The 17500-nt window shown below is 46.4% G+C and overlaps 2 protein-coding genes across 2 annotated transcripts; one reads left to right on the top strand and one right to left on the bottom strand.

Moving 5' to 3' along the window:
- Positions 1-2450: 2450 nt before the first annotated feature.
- Positions 2451-8998, bottom strand: LOC115539380 (uncharacterized). Its single transcript, XM_030350403.1, has 8 exons — positions 8696-8998; positions 7099-7232; positions 6731-6942; positions 6057-6231; positions 4531-4595; positions 4010-4182; positions 3555-3772; positions 2451-2859 (listed from the first exon to the last, which is right to left on the bottom strand). Exons 1-8 carry the CDS (start codon positions 8794-8796, stop codon positions 2609-2611), a joined length of 1329 nt encoding a protein of 442 aa, XP_030206263.1. The 5' UTR covers positions 8797-8998; the 3' UTR covers positions 2451-2608.
- Positions 8999-9445: 447 nt separating this feature from the next.
- LOC115539383 (uncharacterized) lies at positions 9446-11805 on the top strand. Its single transcript, XM_030350405.1, has 2 exons — positions 9446-10796; positions 10907-11805. Exons 1-2 carry the CDS (start codon positions 10486-10488, stop codon positions 11712-11714), a joined length of 1119 nt encoding a protein of 372 aa, XP_030206265.1. The 5' UTR covers positions 9446-10485; the 3' UTR covers positions 11715-11805.
- Positions 11806-17500: the final 5695 nt, after the last annotated feature.

Genomic DNA, 17500 nt, shown 5'->3' with positions numbered 1-17500 from the left:
CATGATTAACAACACATCAAATAAACGTTATTGAGGGATAACAGTGAATAAAACATCTGCGTCTTGGGTAAAGATGGGCTATGCTTAATGTGAGGAGCAGAGCCCGATTGGAAGGAAGCCCATTCAGGACGAATTTTACCCGGAGAAGGCAGCTTCCAGGCAGATGAAGATGGGGGGGCTCTACTTCTTATTACCACAACAGGAACAGAACGCAGCCAAGCCAATGAATTCAACCAAGTCACTGAGAAGTCTGTCTTTAACATTTGGAAAATACAGTTCAACCATGTAGGACTTTTCTAATTCCCCATTGTACTTTACAGAGATAGAGCACTTTGTTGCAGTCAGACATTTGTTTTTGTTTACCTTTAACATAGTGAGGCTGGAACACAATAGTTTGACCTGGCTTGGTGGAAAGCCCACTCACCACGTCAAGGTGCAGGTCATGAAAAAAGGTGTGTGTGTGTAATTCCCTATGCAGTGCTGTATTTACAGGTATGCCTAGGTTCACAAATCAAATAGTAAATATTTTTTTACTTCTTATTACCACAACAGGAACAGAACGCAGCCATTCAGCCAAGTCACTGAGAAGTCTGTCTTTAACATTTGGAAAATACAGTTCAACCATGTAGGACTTTTCTAATTCCCCATTGTACTTTACAGAGATAGAGCACTTTGTTGCAGTCAGACATTTGTTTTTGTTTACCTTTAACATAGTGAGGCTGGAACACAATAGTTTGACCTGGCTTGGTGGAAAGCCCACTCACCACGTCAAGGTGCAGGTCATGAAAAAAGGTGTGTGTGTGTAATTCCCTATGCAGTGCTGTATTTACAGGTATGCCTAGGTTCACAAATCAAATAGTAAATATTTTTTTACTTCTTATTACCACAACAGGAACAGAACGCAGCCATTCAGCCAAGTCACTGAGAAGTCTGTCTTTAACATTTGGAAAATACAGTTCAACCATGTAGGACTTTTCTAATTCCCCACTGTACTTTACAGAGATAGAGCACTTTGTTGCAGTCAGACATTTGTTTTTGTTTACCTTTAACATAGTGAGGCTGGAACACAATAGTTTGACCTGGCTTGGTGGAAAGCCCACTCATCACGTCAAGGTGCAGGTCATGAAAAAAGGTGTGTGTGTGTGTGTGTAATTCCCTATGCAGTGCTGTATTTACAGGTATGCCTAGGTTCACAAATCAAATAGTAAATATTTTTTTACTTCTTATTACCACAACAGGAACAGAACGCAGCCATTCAGCCAAGTCACTGAGAAGTCTGTCTTTAACATTTGGAAAATACAGTTCAACCATGTAGGACTTTTCTAATTCCCCACTGTACTTTACAGAGATAGAGCACTTTGTTGCAGTCAGACATTTGTTTTTGTTTACCTTTAACATAGTGAGGCTGGAACACAATAGTTTGACCTGGCTTGGTGGAAAGCCCACTCATCACGTCAAGGTGCAGGTCATGAAAAAAGGTGTGTGTGTGTGTGTGTAATTCCCTATGCAGTGCTGTATTTACAGGTATGCCTAGGTTCACAAATCAAATAGTAAATATTTTTTTACTTCTTATTACCACAACAGGAACAGAACGCAGCCATTCAGCCAAGTCACTGAGAAGTCTGTCTTTAACATTTGGAAAATACAGTTCAACCATGTAGGACTTTTCTAATTCCCCATTGTACTTTACAGAGATAGAGCACTTTGTTGCAGTCAGACATTTGTTTTTGTTTACCTTTAACATAGTGAGGCTGGAACACAATAGTTTGACCTGGCTTGGTGGAAAGCCCACTCACCACGTCAAGGTGCAGGTCATGAAAAAAGGTGTGTGTGTGTAATTCCCTATGCAGTGCTGTATTTACAGGTATGCCTAGGTTCACAAATCAAATAGTAAATATTTTTTTACTTCTTATTACCACAACAGGAACAGAACGCAGCCATTCAGCCAAGTCACTGAGAAGTCTGTCTTTAACATTTGGAAAATACAGTTCAACCATGTAGGACTTTTCTAATTCCCCACTGTACTTTACAGAGATAGAGCACTTTGTTGCAGTCAGACATTTGTTTTTGTTTACCTTTAACATAGTGAGGCTGGAACACAATTTGACCTGGCTTGGTGGAAAGCCCACTCACCACGTCAAGGTGCAGGTCATGAGTGGGAAAATAGGTGTGTGTGTGTGTGTCTGTGGGGGCACTTCAAGCGTCCTTCCCTGTGTGTGTGTGTGTGTGTGGGGGGGGGCACTCCAAGCGTCCTTCCCTGTGTGTGTGTGTGGGGGCACTCCAAGCGTCCTTCCCTGTGTGTGTGTGTGTGTGTGTGGGGGCACTCCAAGCGTCCTTCCCTGTGTGTGTGTGGGGGGGCACTCCAAGCGTCCTTCCCTGTGTGTGTGTGTGTGTGGGGGCACTCCAAGCGTCCTTCCCTGTGTGTGTGTGTGTGTGTGTGTGTGGGGGCACTCAAAGCGTCCTTCCCTGTGTGTGTGTGTGGGGGCACTCCAAGCGTCCTTCCCTGTGTGTGTGTGTGTGTGTGTGTGTGTGTGGGGGCACTCCAAGCGTCCTTCCCTGTGTGTGTGTGGGGCGCTTCAAGCGTCCTTCCACGGGGTTGGGCACCAAATTAGGCCACGCCGAAGGTACTCCCACCGGAGGTTATTCCTTCCTCCATGGCCTCCTTAAATCCAGTGTACTCCGGATAAACCGGTAGCCTGAGGACCAGGGAACACGTATTGGCCGTGGGGAAAAGGGCCGGTCCATCTTCCTCATGGAGGAATTCAAGCCGGGGTCCGATGGGAAAACCCACGGCAGGAATTCTTTGAAGGCCTGTGGCAAATGCCAAAACCGCCCCCAGGGTGAGACTCGTATCTCCATCTGTTATTACATAAGAGATAACTTGTAGGAACGACCGCATGTGAACATTAACAGGAATTTTACACTGCCTGACATGTGCCAATCTTTCGTCGTCCTTAGTTAAGATAATATATACTTTATTAATCTCAGCAATGATAAATGTAGGTTGTTTTATGTTGGTTTGTGTTGCATTTCTCAGATCACAATAGAAATGTTCAAAAGTCCTTGTTTTACCCTAAGTGTGCACTAATAAATCAATGTGTCATTCTTTCAAAAAAATAAATAAAATGTGTTATGCTGGTTCTGTCACAATCTAGGCATTGGTTCACTATAATTCCCTATGCAGTGCTGTATTTACAGGTATGCCTAGGTTCACAAATCAAATAGTAAATATTTTTCATGTGTGCATTTGTTCATTCATGCAGAGCTGTAAACAGTATTGTATTTTTCCTTTGTGTATTGTGACCAATTATTGTTTGTGAAGACTTAACTTCTACGGGATGCCCCTTTTATATCCATTCATGATAATATCACCTGTTACCAGTTACTAATGTTGAAACAGTTGAACATTGTTGTTTTTTGAGCATTCTACAGCTTTCCTAGTCTTTGGTGGTCCCCTGTTTTGAATTGTGTTGCTGGCATCAAATTCAGAATAAGCATATATTAACAAAGAACAATTAGATAGATAAGGGTTGTAGATAGAAACACTTCCTTACCCTCCACCTCGATCAGCCAGTCCCTCCAATATACAAGGGTCCTGGCCTCCTTCCTCCTCCGATTGGAGCCCGGCTCAGACAGGTAAGACGTGCTGAATGTGGACTCCAACCGGGAGGCCAGCAGCGGCTCAGGTGTGTCCATGAAGACCCCCTTGAGCTCCTCAGGGTGGAACCTCAAAAGGGCTTGAATCCCGAAGGTCTCCAACCTTTCTTTGAATCTTTAAAATCAATGAGATAATAGATCAGAGAAAATATAAGGTGATAGAATATCCAAGTCTGTTGCTCTGAAGCCTGTTCTAGCCTACTCCATTGTACATAATGTGAAGATAAAAATCAATTAGACAAGAAATCCTTTCAATTAATTGAAATTTAGATTATTTTGGAACCCATGATAACTTTTCACTCCAACACAAAGGTCTCAGTCCATTAAATAGTCAATTCCCAGCTCCACTTACTGATTCAGAGCAGTCAAAATACGGCCCTCTGTGAGGAAGTTGAGGGCTGCCCCCAGCAGCTCATCCCTCTGCGGGAGGCTCCTCACAAAGGAGAAGGAGCCCATGAGGGAGAGCTCGTCTGTGGCCTCCTCCATAGCCTCCCTGGCACCTTCCACATGTGTGGCATCTGCAATCTAATATCATACATTAGGAACAATAATTATTTGGGATTTCTAAGCACTTTCATGGCACAAATTATCTTCTAACAGTGAAGAATGCATTGACATATCTGTATGGCATCAATCATATATTGAAATTCAACATCAGTACACTATAGAGCACACCACACAGTATCTTGACACAAAAACACTGACAAAAAAAAAAAAAATCCAAAAAGTGGTTTCAATTAACATTAACCATTTACTTGCCTTTCGGAGCTTGGTCCTCAAATTGTAATCTGTCACCTCTTCCAAAGTGGCAGGAAGAGGGGACAGATTACACACCTGTCTGTAGAGGCGCTCAGATAAAAATCTGGGAGAGACCTGCCCCTGCACCAGGCAGACGGCAATCATCTGCCCCACCAGCCTGTACTGTCCTTTCTGCAATGCTGTGATAAGGGGAAAAGCACAAGGTTATTAAAGTTTGTTGCTCATTTTAAATGCATGTTAAAAACTCAAAATTGCAACGCCCAATACCATAAATTAAATTCAAAGCTTACCAACACTGTTCAGGGCCAGGGTTTTGTTGCCCTCAGGACCTTCGAATACTAAATGATTCTGTATTTGGTGGATGAGGAGGGTACAGAACTCTCTGGTCGGTCCCCCCTCATCCACTGCGCCTTCTGCCACCCCATCGCCATCCACAAACACCACATCCAACTTTGCGTAGGGGTCAAAACTCGACCTGTTGAAGGCCCTAGCTGCACATTGAAACTCCTCCCCTCTTAAGCAGTTCACCCGGCTTCCCTGACCCATCCTCAAGACCAGGTCCTGCAGTGGCAGAAGGATGTCCTTCACATCCAGAGGTCTGGAAAAACAAAGAATAACAATTCAGGTTTTAATAAAATCTATATCACCAGATATGCCTTACAGCATTGTTTCTCAGACCACTCCTGGAGTACCACTTATCCTGTTAGTCATTTTAGCAATCCCTGATTATCAGATGTGTAGATGCAGGGAGAGGGTTAAATTGTACAGGATAAGCAGTCCCCCAGGACAGGATTAAAGAACACTACTTAAAATTAGGGGTGCAACGGATCACAAAACGGAAGGTTCGGATCGTGCATTGGTTTTTGAGTCACGGGTCGGATCATTTTCGGATCAACAACAGCAAATAAGATAACAAGACAAATGTGACTTTAAGTAGAATCTTCAAATGTGTAAAAACAAAACAAAATAAAGTGAACAATTTGGTAAAATTCCTGCTTCCTTTAAGCACAGTCAATATTATTATTATTTTTAATATGAGGCATTATTCCTTCGTTTTAACTGATGGTAAATAATCCCTAACCCTGGATTTACAACTTTAAACTCAGGATATCTGCATTGCCTGGGGAGAGTTTAGAGTCCACACTCTCCAAAGGCAATGCAGACATCCTCATCTTCTTTTTTTTCATCAAGTATGGTAGCGAAATTCAGTTTCTGTCATGTTTTATTTGGCATTTTGTAAATCCATTGATTTCGGTTGGAAGACTCGACGCTCATTGCAAGGGGGATTGATTTAAAACATTTTCCCTACTTGGATAAGCTTTGCTTAAGCAACAGGGCAAGATGCAGTTATTTTGATACTGTCACAAGTTTAAAGATAATTTCAGTTTATTCTTAAATTATGGAGGGAAAAATTGGGATTCTGACAGGGCACCAGACTCTAAGTTATTAATGGGAAACACGGTTCACTACTCACAGACTATTGGCAGATGGGATTGGGCTGGGAGGTGGAGAAGGGCTGGAAGGTGGAGAACGGCTGGGAGGTGGAGAAGGGCTGTCAGGTGGAGAACGGCTGGGAGGTGGAGAAGGGCTGTCAGGTGGAGAACGGCTGGGAGGTGGAGAACGGCTGGGAGGTGGAGAACGGCTGGGAGGTGGAGAAATGCTGTCAGGTGGAGAACGGCTGGGAGGTGGAGAACGGCTGGGAGGTGGAGAACGGCTGGGAGGTGGAGAAGTGCTGGGAGGTAGAGAAGGGCCGGGCAGGGTGTGCAGGGTTTCTGGGCCGGCAGGTTGGGGTTGGCCAGCAGGTGGCAGAGGTACCTGAAAAGTGAAGACCATCAGTATTCTTTACCTATGCAGATATTCTGTACTGGCTCGGTCTAAATAAAGCCCTATTACAAAAGCTAACAACTTCAGGCCACTGGCTGGCTGAAGATGAGCCTGGGATCTTATATGGTAACCCTGAAAAAGTAGTTTCTCAATGAACAGACGACAGACTTGGAATTAATGTTTTCAAAAAAATTCTTGCTAGTGCAAGAGTGGTTATCTTTTCCACATTTGCTCTTCCTTCTTAGACACCTACAAACCTTGAATGAGTACTCAGTCAAAGTATTCACTTATATTGTGAAAATAACCGTTTTGAAGCAGTTTATAACATGAATACTGTCAACATAGACCGGTGCATTTAGAGGGTGCCGGACCTCATTGGTTGAGGGAATGGCAGCCGCAGCACCCTGTAAAATAAATTGTTAATGCCAGGTACAGTGGTCGATGTTTATTTTATTTGACCTGTTGTGCTTATTTGTTAATGTTCATCTACCTTTGGTCGGATGTACAGATTGGACCGGCCCATCATGCCACGTCCCCGAAGGTCTCTCGGGCAGACATCGACCAGAACGATGAATCTACGGCCAATGAGCCTGCAGAGGTCGAAGGCCTCTGGCATGTACGGCACTTTATCCCTGAGGGCGTGCAGGAACTCCTCGCGGGACATTGTGTCCTGCAGTACCACTGTGCAGGTGACTAAGATTTCTAAAAAAACATGAGAACAATTATTTAGTAGTAGTAGTACTATACTCAGTGGCTACTTTCTTTGGTAGAATATAATTGTACACGTGTTCAATAATGAAATCATCAAACAAACGTCCCCTTTTCTTTTCAGGGAAAGTCTTCTTCAACCCTGCTCACCTTGTGTACAGCGGTACACCGCAATGTCCTGCTTAAGGACGGAGACCTTTATCAAAAGTTGTGTCCTCCGTGGTCTTCTCCTCCTGCTGCTTTGTGCGGGTCCTGCTCCTTCCTCCCTTCGAAACAGTGCAAACCTAGGAAAGTGTTCATTTTGATAACAAATTATTTTTTTTGCCTCTAACAACGTTTTTAGTATCAATCCGCAAGTCCGGTAACTTGTCAATGTAATTTGCGGGATATGTATAAGATAAGATAAGATAAGATAATACTTTATTAATCTCCCGTAGGAGAAATTTGTTTGTTGCAGAACAGCCCAGCAGCAGTTGAAGGACACAGGATAAATTAACAATGCAATAAATACAATAATTACAAAGTGCTAATGCATTTAGACGCTTATAGTTAAAATAAGGACAAAAACAAGACAAACAGAACCAACATCAAGATGGGTGATGCATATACATATATATACGCATACCTAAACACACACACATGCATATGCAAACACATACACAAACACAATCGATATTTTCTCGATAATGACCGTCGTTCTATACATTATCCCTTACATATATAATATCACGGCCTAAAGCGCGGGGAGCTTTCGTAGGGATTGGGTTTAGCGGGGTTTATTTACCGGCGCTGCTATGGTTACCGGTGTTGTGTCGAGATGTGTTTCCCCGTCGAGATGTGTTTCCCCTAGTCCCCGCCCCCGTCCGAAATTACCCGAAAAGGCCCTCTGTTCCATAGGAAAGGATGCTCACACATCTTTCAAATTCATACTGCTGACTTATTTCCCCACAAGAGATAAGTGCTGTGATTTTCAGGCTTAAATCATTCAATTTGACCATTTAGAACAGGGGGAACGCATCCTGACAGTCATTATCTGGGACTAGGGGAAACACATCTCGACGGGGAAACAGATCTCGACACAACACCGGTCTTGTGCGTTCCAACGGTTTATTAGGTATCTAATAAATCGCTGTCTAACCAATATTTAATTTACTGCCTCTTCCGGGGTCATTGCAATATTACGAATAGACTGCATCGGGTTCTCCGAAGTCTCTCCCTCTTCCACAACAGGTAAAGACATGCAATGGTGATTATGTCGGCCATGGTTGAGAATGAATTGTCAAAGTAGCACCGTTGGCGGGCAAACGTTTTCCCGGACAAGGCGACGTTGAAGTACGACGACTGATGATTTGAATCATCGACTTTCAGGTTTTTTTCGGGTTTATTTTTTTCTCACGTCGCGCCCCCCTTGAAGAACTCTGGCGCGCCCCACCGTTTGAAAACCACTGCTGTAGGCTATTTGTCTGCGTGTAGCATTTTGAGATTTCTGAATGTAATGATATTTGGTTGATATTTGTTCTAGCTTGCCCGACAGTTAAAGTCAATTTTTTCTCACACTAGTAATGACACGTTTACACCGTGAAAGCAAGTCTTTATTAAACGAATGCAAGGCATTTTGGAATTGTCAACCGATCAGCTCAACTAGCGCGCGTTAACAGCGATGCTATTATCAAAATGAAATATGTGACCTTGGGTGTCTTGAAAGGCGCCTCTAAATTAAATGTATTATCATTATTATATATATTACCTATCCACAAGTCCGTCTGTGGCCTCCTCGGTACTGCGATCCATGGCTCGATCGAAGTTTGCGTTCACCTGTCTGCGGATTTCAGAGAGTCGCCTGTGCATTTTGAACAACTCAAACTCCCGCCGAGATCGCAACGTATTTATACACGTTAGTCGCCCCTAGCGGCAGTAAATTTAATTTCAACATCTTGACGTGGGTCTGGCTTGCCAGCCTATTGGCGCATTTGAATTCAAATAATATGAACTTGACATGGGTCTGGCTTGCAAGCCTATTGGCGAATTTGAATTCAAATAATGCATAATGTGAGGTTGTTGCCAACCATCCGCCCCCCCCCCCCTCAAAATAAGCTCTTCTAATTGGTCCACGAGTTGCTCCAATTTTATTTCTCGTGAGTTGAGTCGTGAGTCGAGTGAGTTGAAGCCGTAGACATCGGACTGACAGGTGGAACTCTTCAAGAATGTCTAGAAGACAGTTCATAATGCGGTGCAAAAGCACATTTAATGACTGTATGAGATTGCTTGAAACAGATGCTGTAGACGTCCAATCTACATTGACCAGGTAGGTTTTGGGAATTTTCCAGCCAACATGTAAAGGACATTGCTCAAGAATTTAAATTTTAGCCTAAAGGCTACTCCTTCCACACTAAAGGCCGTGTTCACATCTAGCGTTTTTTTTAATCTGCCAGCGTTTATTTTATATTATATTCCTATGGAGCAGAGCGTTTCTGGAAAAAGTCACGGCCGTTTTTTTTTTTTTGTGTGGACGGGGCCTAATAAGTTATAAAGTAACCGTTCCTTAGATGGGTATCGTTATCCAGTCACTTCTGGCGTGGGTGGAACTTTAGGATTCCAAGAATGAATGTTAACAACTTATTTTGTGACAAGCAGTTTATTATTTTCTATGTTCATTGCAAACCAAAATTCATGAAATAATTCTGCCCATGCAAAACTCGCGTCGTTTAGTGACAGTTGTCGCTCATAATAGCTCCATGCTGTCGCTTATCTGCACTGATCCCACCACTTTACTGTTCCCCCTAAAACGAAAAAAGGGTGTTCTGAATTCCCCTATATATATATATTTGCTTGCGTGTTAATTCGCTCAGGCAGATATTAATGCGCCCTTACCACTAGGTGTGGGGTAGCTTCACAGTTTCACACTTACCATTTTTTTCCTAATTTCACGAAACCTTTCAAACTTTCAGGTTGGAAACCATGGAGAGGACCCTAGTGTGGTCACGGGGAAGGCTGCTTGACATCTCCTCAGCTGATCTTATAATTCGAGATGTTCGGGAGATTATAGCTGAAGTTCGGAGATCTGTGCCTACCACTCCGGGACAACAAGGTATGCTTGCATGGGGCTGCTGATAGGATTATTAATCAACGCCTAAATTACTCAGTTTATGGTTTGTTTTCTGACTATTCCGTCTTAAAAAGTTCTTAAGCCCTTTTTTAAATTTCAACTTAAAACATGTGTAGCTAGCTAGCCAGGTGAGTAAACATCAACAATCTGTTATATTTCTCAGGCTACCAGGCACCTCTCATTTGGACCGGAGGTCGTGGTCCCCCACAGTTAAAAATATCACAGGAGCAACTGTGTTTTTTGAGGACCTGTGGTTTCACTGGGAAACAGATGGCACAGATTCTGGGTGTCTCTGTTCGTACACTGAGCCGTCGTTTAAGGTATGTTTCAATAATGGCAGTTCCCTCTTGTCTCAATTGTTGTAATCATCCTGGAGGGCTGGTTAAAGGTGCAAAAGCACATCGAAATACCGTAGGTCTAACATTACCTCTATGTGCAAATGTTATAGGCAGTTCAACCTGAGGCGCGCTGGGACATTTTCCACCTGCTCAGATGCTGCCTTGGATGACCTCATCAGGGAGACAGTGGCTGGGAATGACCGCATCGGCCCAGAGTCTGTGAGGGCGCAGCTGCGTGCGCAGCAAATTAATGTTCAGAGGAGCAGAGTGCGTTCAAGCATGCTGAGGGTGAACCCTGCAGCAGCTGCAGCGCGAACAATGTCCCAGGCTCTGCAAAGAAGGGCATATAGAGTTGCTGGCCCAAACTCCTTGTGGCACATCGATGGCAACCACAAGTTGATAAGGTAGATATTAACATTAGCATACCAGACTTTGGTGTTCGCTTTAAAGGTGTGGTTAATTTGTCTCCGTAGGCTATGTATTGTTCATATAAATTATATTTTCACTGTTTCAGGTGGAGGATTGTTATCCATGGGGCCATCGATGGATACAGCCGGTTGGTTGTGTTCCTCCGAGCCTCCGACAACAACCGGAGCAGCACGGTGATGGAGAGCTTCCTGAGTGCTGTGGCGAAGTATGGCGTGCCTTCGAGGGTCAGGACTGACCACGGAGGTGAGAACAACTCGGTCTGCCTCATGATGAACCTTTTTAGAGGGTCAAACAGAGGTAGTGCTCTCCGGGGGAGAAGCACCCACAACCAGCGCATCGAACGGCTCTGGGGGGATTTGTGGCGAGGAATGTCCAACGTGTACTATCAACTCTTCAACTTCCTGGAGAGCGAAGGTATCGTGGACATCGACAACGAGATGCACATGGCGGCACTGCACTACGTGTACCTCCCGCGGATTAACCGTGACCTTTGCGGCTTCATTGAACAGTGGAATAACCATGGACTGAGGACGGAAAGGCATGCTACTCCACTGCAGATGTTCGTCAGAGGTTGCCTGGAACAGCAGGGACAGACAACTACTGCAATGCTTTCCGTATTTGGTGGAGAAGGAGGTGCTGCTGAGGAAGGAGGTGCTGCGGAGGAAGGAGGTGCTGCTGAGGAAGGAGAAGGGGAAGACCCAGCAAGAGAGGGCGGTGCTGGTGCAGGAGAGGTGCACTGGCCTGAGAGGGTCACCGTACCTTCAAATCAGTACCTCATTGGGGATGCTGTTTTGGAGCAGCTAAACAGCACCTTTGACCCTCTTGCTGGTCCTAGAGGAGACCTTGGACTGGACCTCATCCGTGAGGTTGTGTCTCTTCTGGCATTACAATGAGACACTGTCTCATTGTAATTGTTCCCCCCCGTGGAAGGACGCTTTGAGTGCCCCCACACACACACACACACAGGGAAGGACGCTTGAAGTGCCCCCACACACACAGGGAAGGACGCTTTGAGTGCCCCCACACACACACACACACACACACACACACAGGGAAGGACGCTTTGAGTGCCCCCACACACACACACACAGGGAAGGACGCTTGGAGTGCCCCCACACACACACACAGGGAAGGACGCTTGGAGTGCCCCCACACACACACACACACAGGGAAGGACGCTTGGAGTGCCCCCACACACACACACACACACACACACACACAGGGAAGGACGCTTGGAGTGCCCCCACACACACACACAGGGAAGGACGCTTTGAGTGCCCCCACACACACACACACACACACACACAGGGAAGGACGCTTGGAGTGCCCCCACACACACACACACACAGGGAAGGACGCTTGGAGTGCCCCCCCACACACACACAGGGAAGGACGCTTGGAGTGCCCCCACACACACACACACACACACAGGGAAGGACGCTTGGAGTGCCCCCACACACACACACAGGGAAGGACGCTTGGAGTGCCCCCCCCCACACACACACACACACACAGGGAAGGACGCTTGAAGTGCCCCCACAGACACACACACACACACCTATTTTCCCACTCATGACCTGCACCTTGACGTGGTGAGTGGGCTTTCCACCAAGCCAGGTCAAACTATTGTGTTCCAGCCTCACTATGTTAAAGGTAAACAAAAACAAATGTCTGACTGCAACAAAGTGCTCTATCTCTGTAAAGTACAATGGGGAATTAGAAAAGTCCTACATGGTTGAACTGTATTTTCCAAATTCTAAAGACAGACTTCTCAGTGACTTGGTTGAATTCATTGGCTTGGCTGCGTTCTGTTCCTGTTGTGGTAATAAGAAGTAGAGCCCCCCCATCTTCATCTGCCTGGAAGCTGCCTTCTCCGGGTAAAATTCGTCCTGAATGGGCTTCCTTCCAATCGGGCTCTGCTCCTCACATTAAGCATAGCCCATCTTTACCCAAGACGCAGATGTTTTATTCACTGTTATCCCTCAATAACGTTTATTTGATGTGTTGTTAATCATGTATGACTAATGCTGCCCTACTGTGTGAAAGGTGTGAAACGTTGGGATAGCTTATGGTCATGATGCTTACGTTGAGAAATATGTAGTAGGCCTACTGCTTAGAAATGAATTTTTATGAAGCTTGTTTATATGCTATTTCCCATGATGATAAATTAACATTTCATTGCTGTGAGTTGTGAAAATTATACAAATAAATAGTAAATGTGCTGAATCAGAATACTCATTTCCCATGATGATATATTAACATTGCATTGCTGCAAGATTTGTGAAGATTATACAAATACATTTTAAATCCGCTGAATCAGAATATTCTATTAAAACTTTAGTGATGGATTGTAAATGCCCTTACCGAAGTACTGTACAATAAGTGCAATTTGGAGGTACACTTGTATTTCACTTGAGTATTTAATTAAACCGACTTATCTCCAGATGTTTGCAATAAACTGGAGGATGACGGGAGAAAATCCTGAAAAATAAATGATTGAAGAGCCCCCCATGATCCGCTCGGAAAGTCATAGTCACGCTGATTACAGGTGTTTTTAAAATGCGTATACGGCTCTCACATGACAGCCACGCAACGGACACATCATCTTGCATCATTTGATTTATTGCTGTATAGTTAAACCAGCAAACCATCGCAAGGAAATGTAACAAAGCTGTAGCTGAAAGATTCATCCACAAACATCAGAATAGAAAAACACTGGCAGGGACCATTTCAGCGCATAATGACTACTGCTGCCTATGCGTGTGGCAGTAATGCAATTCTGCTGAATTATTTGGAGGACTTATAGCCTACTTGTAGTGAAGTATTTTTAACAGTGCGGAATCTACAGCTGGTCACTTTCACTGGCTAAGCAAAATTAATCACGAACAGTTGAACCTCTGAATTGATCCTGAAAGCCTATATGTCCTAGAATAATTCATTTGTATTCCGTTTTAGGCCATCTCACTAAAGGTCACTTAGATTTAGCCTATTCAAGCTCACCAAGTCCAGTATTCAGAATTCAAAGCATTTATTCACAAATACGTTCCATTTTTTTGACAAGCGGAGCCGAGAGTCCGGTGCAAACTATGCAAATTAGCCATGTGCACCAAACAGAAGATAGACGCAATGTATAGAACTGATTGTTGTGCATTATTGTGGATATGTAGGCTGGTTAGTTGTGGTTGTTTGTGGTCTTAGTGAAACAGCCTTGCCTTGGAGTTGGAGAAGTTGGAGTGATTGTGTGAATGTGCGAGAGAGATCGCACCTGCCGTGGTGATGTTGGGCTTGTTGTGGGCTTTTATGTGATCGATGATGTATCTGTCTGATCGTATTAGCTGTAGATGGATGGTTAAATAATGTCACAAGATCGGTCCTACTGCATGTTCTTCTGAGTGCGCAAGAACGGTGCCAATTATTGTCGTGTTTGCATTGTAATGCACAACTTTGCCCCTCCCTGTTATAAAATAAGGTGCATCCCAACAACTTCAGCCAATGCAGGCTCCTATTGCTTTACCAGTGTGCTTAATGTGTGCTTAATGTGTGTGTGTGTGTGTGTGTGTGTGTGTGTGTGTGTGTGTGTGTGTGTGTGTGTGTGTGTGTGTGTGTGTGTGTGTGTGTGTGTGTGTGTGTGTGTGTGTGTGTGTGTGTGTGTGTGTCTGCGTGTGTGTGTCTGCGTGTTGTCATGTAGGCTATAGATATAGATCGATTGTCTTGGCTTGCTTGCATCCATGAAATATTGTAATGTTATGGCCGAGCTGGCTACTGCATATCGCGAACAATCTGGGGATGAGGGCATCCCCGAATAATGATGGGTATTTCGCACACTGCCATCTCAATATATAGCCTAACATATACAAATATATCACTGTACTAGACACAAATATATTTTCCACTAGCTAGTGGTGGTCATTACATTGTAGTGAAACTAGTAAAGACAACACAGCCTTATGTTACGGCGAAACATGGAGGCACTGACTGCCGCTCTAGTTTCGACAATGCGTTACTTTAGTCTGGTCTTTCTCTTCACTGATTGGTTAGACAGCCTTCAAACTTAGTGGTCAAGCAAAGAAGGGGAGGGGCTCGTTCTGCATACCTAATAGCCGGAGTGAATAACTAATAGCCGGAGTGAATGACTAATAGCCGCGGCTATTAGTCATTCAAAACCGTACGGAATCCGTACGGAATCCGTACGGAAACCGTACGGAATCCGTACGGAATCCGTACGGAAACCGTACGGAAACCGTACGGATTCCGTACGGATTCCGTACGGAATTCTTGCAAAACCGTACGGAATCCGTACGGAAACCGTACGGAATCCGTACGGAATCCGTACGGAAACCGTACGGTTTCCGTACGGTTTTGCACTTTTACCGCGCCAATCTAGGTCCGGATTGTGGCCTTCTTGGCTTTCCATACTCGTCAGCCACGCTGCCAACACCTCCAGGGCGTTGGTGTTCTCCCACGGCTCTCTGGGAGTACCGCAGGGGCTGCCGTCGGACTGCGGCGTGGACACGGCGTGGACACGCTCGCCATGGAGGTCAACGTGACCAGACACCCAGGACCGGGACGAGGAGAACGACGCAGAGGAAGTCGGCAAAGTCGCCGCGCTCAGCGTCCGGACTCCGGACGAGGGTTAAGGTGCGGGCCGAGGAGTCGGTGGACGGATCCGGGGACGATCAAGGCGGGACGTCGACACACAAGTGACCCCGAGCGACTCACGGAGCACACACGTGACCCCGAGCGCGCCGGTCACACACACCAGAGCTGGTGCCGTGCAGCACACGACTCAAAGCCCCCAAGGCTCGGCACAAAGCCCCCGAGAGGAGAACCCCCCCCCCCCCCCCCGATGACCCCGATGACCCCGACCTGCAGACCCCCCCCCCCCCCCCCTGATGACCCCGACCTGCAGACCCCCCCCCCCGCAGCAGAGCACCACATCTGGACCACAGAGCCGTCTCACTCGCTGGCAGACGGACACAAACAGAGCCAGCAGCCGCAGCGCTGTAACCCACGGCAACGAGACCTGTCACAGACGCAGACGTCGGGATAGTCACGACACGAGACGCAGCACACCCGCCGCGAGAGAGGGGGGGAGGGAGGCCCAGAGGGGCGGGGGGAGGGAGGGGGGGAGGGAGGCCCAGAGGGGCGGGGGGAGGGGGGAGGGAGGGCGCGCTGCCGCCACTGAGGTCAGCGGGGTCGCCAGGGATACGTCAAGCGGTCGGCCGCTCATCACGGAGACGTCAGTGCTGGTACGAGGGAGAAGGGGAGAGAGGGAGAGAGGGAGGGGGGGAGAGAGGGAGAGGGGGAGAAAGAGAAAGGAGGGAGAGAGAGAGAGGGGGAGATAGGGAGAGAGGGACGGGAGAGAGAGGGAGAGAGGGAGGGGGGGAGAGGGAGCGGGGGAGAGAGGGAGCGGGGGAGAGAGGGAGAGAGGAAGAAGGGGAGAGAGGGGGAGAGGGAGGGGCGGAGCAAAGGAAAGAGAGATGGGGGGAGAGAGGGAGGAGAGGGGGGATGGAGGGAGAGGGAGAGTCTCTTATCCTCACTATCTCTGTTGGATCTGCATTATGAGTATTAGCTGAGCTCATAGACACATTGACGTTGTACACATTCAGTATTGATTATGTCATAACGATGTTATCCTTTCAAAGTCCAGTCAGAGAAACTGCAGTGTAAATAACCCAACAAATGTGTGTGCTTCTTTGTGTGTGCGTGCATGCATGTACGTTAGAGCATGTGTTTATGACTGTGTGTGTGCAAGACATTTAAAGAGAGTGCCTTTTAGTTTCCAGCTCTAGGGTTTAGTGTGTGTGTGTGTGTGTGTGTGTGTGTGTGTGTGTGTGTGTGTGTGTGTGTGTGTGTGTGTGTGTGTGTGTGTGTGTCTGTCAAGTAGGCTTTAGAGTGTGTGTGTGTGTGTGTGTCAAGAGTAGGCTTTAGTGTGTGTGCGTGTGTGTGTGTGTGTGTGTGTGTGTGTGTGTGTGTGGGTGTGTGTGTGTGTGTGTGTGTGTGTGTGTCAAGTAGGCTTTAGAGTGTGTGTTTGTGTGTGTGTCCAGAGTAGGCTTTAGTGTGTGTCAAGACTAGGCTTTAGAGTGAGTGAGTGAGTGAATGAGTGTGTGTATTTGTGTGTGTATCTGTGTCTGTTCAAGCATTTTTGTGTGTGTGTGTGTGTGTGTGTGTGTGTGTGTGTGTGTGTGTGTGTGTGTGTGAGTGTGTGTGTGTGTGTGTGTGTGTGTGTGTGTGTGTGTGTGTGTGTGTGTGTGTGTGTGTGTGTGCATTCGTGTGCGTGCATTCGTGTGCGTGTGTGTGTGTGTGTGTGCATTCGTGTGCGTGCATGCGAACATGTTGTAATGTGTGTGCTTGTGTGTGTGCCAACATGTTGCAGCGTGAGTGTGTGCACAGACCTGACCTGCCCCCTGGGACCCTCTCCAGGTGGTGGGGGTTCTGGGGGATGCCGTCCAGGTGGTGGTGGGACTCGGACCACATGCAGAGCTCGCTGGTGTTGGGTCCCCCCAGGGGGACGGCCGCCGCCACCCCCCCGCGCCGGGACCCCAGCCCCGTGGTCTGGGAGGGGGGTCCAACCAAGGATCTGTTAGGGGCTGATCGTGGTCCCACGTCGACGCAGCCCAAGAGGGTCTACGGACCCCTCACGTCCTCGCGGACCCTCCTTGCGATTTTTCAAAAACAC

Source organism: Gadus morhua, unplaced genomic scaffold (genome assembly GCF_902167405.1).
Source record: "Gadus morhua unplaced genomic scaffold, gadMor3.0, whole genome shotgun sequence".
Lineage (NCBI taxonomy): Eukaryota > Metazoa > Chordata > Actinopteri > Gadiformes > Gadidae > Gadus > Gadus morhua.
The sequence above is the reverse complement of the archived record's forward strand: the minus strand, read 5'-3'. Positions and strand labels throughout refer to the sequence as shown.

Coding starts and splice junctions, on each gene's coding strand:
- LOC115539380 (XM_030350403.1), bottom strand. CDS start 8,796: ATGCACAGGCGACTCTCTGAAATCCGCAGACAGGTGAACGCAAACTTC. Junction 6,232..6,730: donor ATCTGTACATCCGACCAAAG/GTAGATGAACAT, acceptor TTCACTTTTCAG/GTACCTCTGCCACCTGCTGG. Junction 2,860..3,554: donor CTGGCTGATCGAGGTGGAGG/GTAAGGAAGTGT, acceptor ATGTAATAACAG/ATGGAGATACGAGTCTCACC.
- LOC115539383 (XM_030350405.1), top strand. CDS start 10,486: ATGTGCAAATGTTATAGGCAGTTCAACCTGAGGCGCGCTGGGACATTT. Junction 10,797..10,906: donor GGCAACCACAAGTTGATAAG/GTAGATATTAAC, acceptor TCACTGTTTCAG/GTGGAGGATTGTTATCCATG.